The 5390-nt window shown below is 15.9% G+C and overlaps 2 protein-coding genes across 2 annotated transcripts in view; one reads left to right on the forward strand and one right to left on the reverse strand.

Annotated features, from left to right (window-relative positions):
- Nucleotides 1-771: 771 nt before the first annotated feature.
- Nucleotides 772-1989, reverse strand: PGSY75_1421000 (hypothetical protein; the record flags this gene model as incomplete). Its single annotated transcript, XM_018787912.1, has 4 exons — nucleotides 772-815; nucleotides 1039-1282; nucleotides 1528-1621; nucleotides 1838-1989. 4 exons carry the CDS (start codon nucleotides 1987-1989, stop codon nucleotides 772-774), a joined length of 534 nt encoding a protein of 177 aa, XP_018639284.1.
- Nucleotides 1990-3838: 1849 nt separating this feature from the next.
- Nucleotides 3839-5390, forward strand: part of PGSY75_1421100 (hypothetical protein) — a gene marked incomplete at both ends in the record, with an annotated part of 3351 nt that continues 1799 nt past the window's right edge. Inside the window, one exon of the mRNA XM_018787913.1 lies at nucleotides 3839-5390. This exon is cut by the window's right edge and continues 1799 nt beyond it. Within this exon, the coding sequence (XP_018639285.1) occupies nucleotides 3839-5390 (1552 nt within the window).

Here is a 5390-nt window from a genome sequence, read left to right on the forward strand (position 1 = left end):
AAAAAAAAAAAAATTTCCAAATATGTGGTAGAAAAAAATAAAAATATATGTTTCATAATATAAATATAATGTTTCAAAATATAAATATTATATATGTTTCAAAATATAAATATAATATATGTTTCAAAATATAAATATATTATATATTTCAAAATATAAATATAATATATATTTCAAAATATAAATATAATATATATTTCAAAATATAAACATATTATTTATTTCAAATTACTTTATTATTTCTATGTCCAAATTAAAAAAATATATATATATATATAACAAATGAATAATAAAAGAAAAGAAATTTTAATTGTTGCTTGTTATAATCTTTTAATTACATAATATATATTTATATACACATACATAAGTATGTAATACTTTTTTATATAAAATAATATATTTTTTTCCCTTATACATTATATATATTTATATATATACATATAATTTTGGAGGTATATTTATATTAAAAAGGAAAAAATATATTTTCTTATTTTTGTAAGTTATTTTACTTTTTTTTTTGGAACAAAAAATATTTTAATTAAAATATAATGAAGTGAATGTACATATAAAATGTAAAAAAAAAAAAAATAATAATAATAATAACATATTTAAAAATATATTTCCCCATTTTCTTAATAATTATTATATAATGGAATGATTTTTCTTGTTTTTATTATGAACTTAAAAATATTATATGACATATATATATATATATATTAAATAAAATGGGTAAAATGTTTCAAAAAAAAAAAAAAAAAAAATACATGGAAACTAATTAAACATTAAATCAAAATAGTTTTGATCTTTAGAATCATCTGCAAAAAAAAACAAAAAAAAAAAATTTTCATTTTAAATACGATATATGAAAGAAAAATTTCTTATATATAAATATATATATATATAACATATAAAAAAAAAAAAAAAAAAAAACATAATGAAGATATATATAATATAAAGGATTCGTAAAAATTAATATATATATATATATATATATATATATATATATATATATATGTGTGCATTTCTTCATTTGGTTACCATTTTTTTGGTTTACATTAGTTTGATTAGATTTATTTGGTGCTGTCTCAAATAATAACATATCGATATTACTTTTTGTTTTCTGTGATTCCTGCATATGTTCATCCATATGGTTTTTTTCATTTCCTTGATGATAAATCATTTTATCATTTTTATATGATTTCATCATATCTTGATCATGTAAATTTTTATCGTTAGTTATTTCCTTTCCCGTTTTATTATCTAGCCAGCTTAGTCTCAAAACCTGAATATAATAAGTGTTCACATGTGAACATATTTGCCAAATGTGTTAATATGATAAATAAATAAATAAATAAATATAAATATAAAAATATATATATAAATATATATATATATATATATATATATTCATTTATATGTGCTACTTCATGGATATCGCATATTCATTAATTTTATTCCATTCATTTGAAATAATATTATAATATTTAATTATTTCTTCACTTAATTTATTTTATTTTTTTTATTTACTTTTGCGTATATGCATGAATTAAGACTAGGCACAGGAGATGATTCATCACTAACATCAACCCAAGCAGGAATATTATTATGAAGAATTTTAAATCTACATATAAAAAAAAAAAAAAAAAATATAAATATAAACATAAATAACAAATATGGGATGTATTTACAAACATATACGGAAATATTTATATATCATATGTCCTTTTAAAGAAAACACCAATTTAATTTCTAATCAAATATATATATATATATATATATATATATATATATATATGTATGTATGTATATTTATTTATTTGTCCATTTTTATATTAACCTGAAGTGATATGTTCCTATCAAAGGAAATTCATTTTTGATATCCTTCAATGTTATGGAACCTATAGGCTTTAAAATATAAAAAACGTTTTGTGAATTTTTATCTTCTTTATCATTTATGATATGATAAAATACAACAGTAGGTTTTGACATTTTTATTGGATTATCAAATGAGTTTACACAAAAAAAAAAATAATAAATAAAATATATTAAAAAAAATATAAAAAAATATAATAAAGGGTTGTAAAAATAGATTATCCTATTATTTCATATATTATTCCTTAATTTCACTTTGATTATATTATTTAAAAAAGATTTATTAAACAAAAAAACCTTAACATTTTATAAGATAACATATTCCAAATACATAAAACAATACATAAATATATATTATATATATTCATTTTTACACTTTGTCCATATATATATATATATATATATTTAAAAAATAAATATTACAATTTTACATTTTTAACAAAAACATATAAAAAATAAACAGATGATTACATATTAATGTCTATGTTTATAAAAAAAAATATATGAATAGGATATATTTACATATAAAAAAAAAAAAAAATAAAATAAAAATAAATCATATATATAATATGTTATATATATATATATATTATGTATTATACATCACATATTATATATCACAAGTTCATTATGTATTTTAAAAAAATAAATTAATTTTTGAAATGTAAAAATATAAAATGAACTTGTTTTTTCTTTTTTCTCTTTTTACATTGATTTTTAATTATATATCAATGTAACATATTAGGGGAGGGGGAAATAAACGTAATACTTATTTATTATATATATATATATATATATATATATATATATATATATATATATATTAAAAAGATTCTTTATTTATATTTTTGAAAATGATGATATAGAATTTTTTATTATATGTTAAATGTTAATACTTTAAAAACTATATAATTATTATATATATAAATATATATATTAAATATATATATGATAATTTATATTAATAGTTACAATATTCTAGGCCCATAAAAATATATGTGCATAATTTGATAGGGAAGTTAAATTATTTTATAATGTATGTTATTTATTATGTAGGAACATATTTTTAAAAGTTGATATCTCTATAAAAAGTAAGGAGATAACAAAAAAATGAAAAAATCTAAAAAAATTAAAATAAATAATAAAAACTAACAAGTTCAAGATTGTAATAAATATATGAATATATAAATTGTATAAATATATAAATATATAAATGTGGTTGTAATCATATGTTTATATAAATACAAGTTTTTTTTTTTTTTTTTTTTTAAATTGTTAACAACAATCTATACAATCAAAATATATATAATATTAATTGCATAACAATTTTGTCTTTTTTTTTTCTTTTTTTTGTTATCTATTTTATATAATTTAAACATATATATAATATATAATTTGATTCATATATCTAATATTATGATATTACAAAAGATTTCTTCTCTTAAAATTTTTTCAGAAAAACAAAAAAAAATTATATAAATATAAAAATTTAAAGAGGATATGTATTTTGTTTTTAGCCTGTATATGCAACTAAAACACTGCATGCAATAAATTTTTTTTTTTTTTATATTTATATATTATATATATATATATATATATTATATATAACAATTATTTTAAAAGTTTTACTTTTTTTTTAAATATTTAAAAAATTTGCAAAAATAAAAATAAATATATATAATATATATATTGTGTTGTTGTGATGTATTAAAAATGGTTTTGATTTTTTTGAAAAGATTATTATAATTATAGATTATTGAATATAAATTATATTTTAAGTTAAATACTATTAAACCAATTATTTAAAAATAGTATAATATATATATTATTATTATATATTTTTATAATATATGTCCATACATTGCATATATTTTATATATATATATATATATATATAAAACATTTTTGTTTAATTAAGAGAGGTATCTGTTTTTAAATATTTTTCTATATTTTAAAAAGCTACAAGATGAAGCATATAAAAGTGTTGCTGCAGAAATTACAAATTCACAGAGAAAAAGAATTTGAAAAAGATGTTAAGCTATTATTTGATATGAAGAAATATATAGATTGTTTAACCACTAAAATTCAAAATAATAATAATGATAGTTGTAGTATAAATAATAATAATAGTAGTAGTAGTAATAAATGTAATTCTGAGGATATGTCTAAAGATTTCATAAAGGCAAACGAAGACAATTTGCTGAAGAAGAAAATTTCTTATAATAGTCCTATTGAATATATAGAAAAATTATATAAAGAACTTAAAGGTAGAACTCCTTTTGAATATGGTTATTATAAAAATATACTAAATAATTATGAACAAAATGATTATTATAATAATATAACAAACAATATAAATAATATAAATAATAATACATTTCATAATAATATAAAAGAAAAATGTGAAAAATTAATGATTTTTTTTCATATGTATTTAATTAGAAAATATTGTGAAAAGAACTATTATGAATGCTTACATAATAAATTCATACGTTCATTAACTTATAATTATTTAGATAAAGAGAATTTTTATAAATTTGTTGATTCAGATTTATATTTCTTATTATATAGTTATATGCATACATTTGCATACATATTATTAAAAACTGAAAAACACAATATGTATCTTATGAAATTATGTAGTGATATAATATCAAAAACATGTGAAGAATTAAATGCACTAAGAAAAGAAGGAAGAGATAAAAAATGTAATACATATTTATATGATCAAGAAAACCATTTCACATACAATAATAGTTTAATTACATATGTTCATTTTATTTTAGAATATCTAAGTAAAAATAAAAATTATAATTCTTTAAATATATTGTATGGTATATATTCATGTGTCTACGTTTTTTCAAATATATATTATAGTTGTTCTTTATCATATAATAGCAAGAAAGTAGAACAATATATGTTAAGAGAAAATATTAAAAGAAAGGAAAAAACGATTCATTGTGATAATGTGATGAATTCAAATCAATATGGAAGTGATACAAATGGTATGACCACACAACCAAAAAATAATAGTTCCAATGATAAATTTAGTGTCATTCTTTTAGATAGTAATAATAATAATAATAATAATAATAATAATTATGTGGAGGAGGATACCTTTAGATTATATTACAAATATATAAACAAATATGCAAATAAAGAATACATGAAACTGAATGAATTATTATTATACTATATATCTAAAGAAAAAGTCATGGCACTTCTTAGAGATAACATTAATTATAACGATATGATAAAAGATTTGAATATTGTTAGGTATGCTACTTATTTAGAGATATATTTTTTTAAAGAAATTCTTAGAAATAATATAAATAAAGAACAACATAGTGATATATTATTTAAAGATATAAGAATGAATATATTTAAAAGTATATGCAATAATTCTGAAAAATCACCTTTGTATATAGAATTAAATGATAAAGATAAAAAGGAATGTTATCAAATTATAAAAACAAAATGGTTAAATGAAAATAAAAGTAAATGTATATATCAGAATA

Source organism: Plasmodium gaboni, chromosome 14, assembly GCF_001602025.1.
Source record: "Plasmodium gaboni strain SY75 chromosome 14, whole genome shotgun sequence".
Lineage (NCBI taxonomy): Eukaryota > Apicomplexa > Aconoidasida > Haemosporida > Plasmodiidae > Plasmodium > Plasmodium gaboni.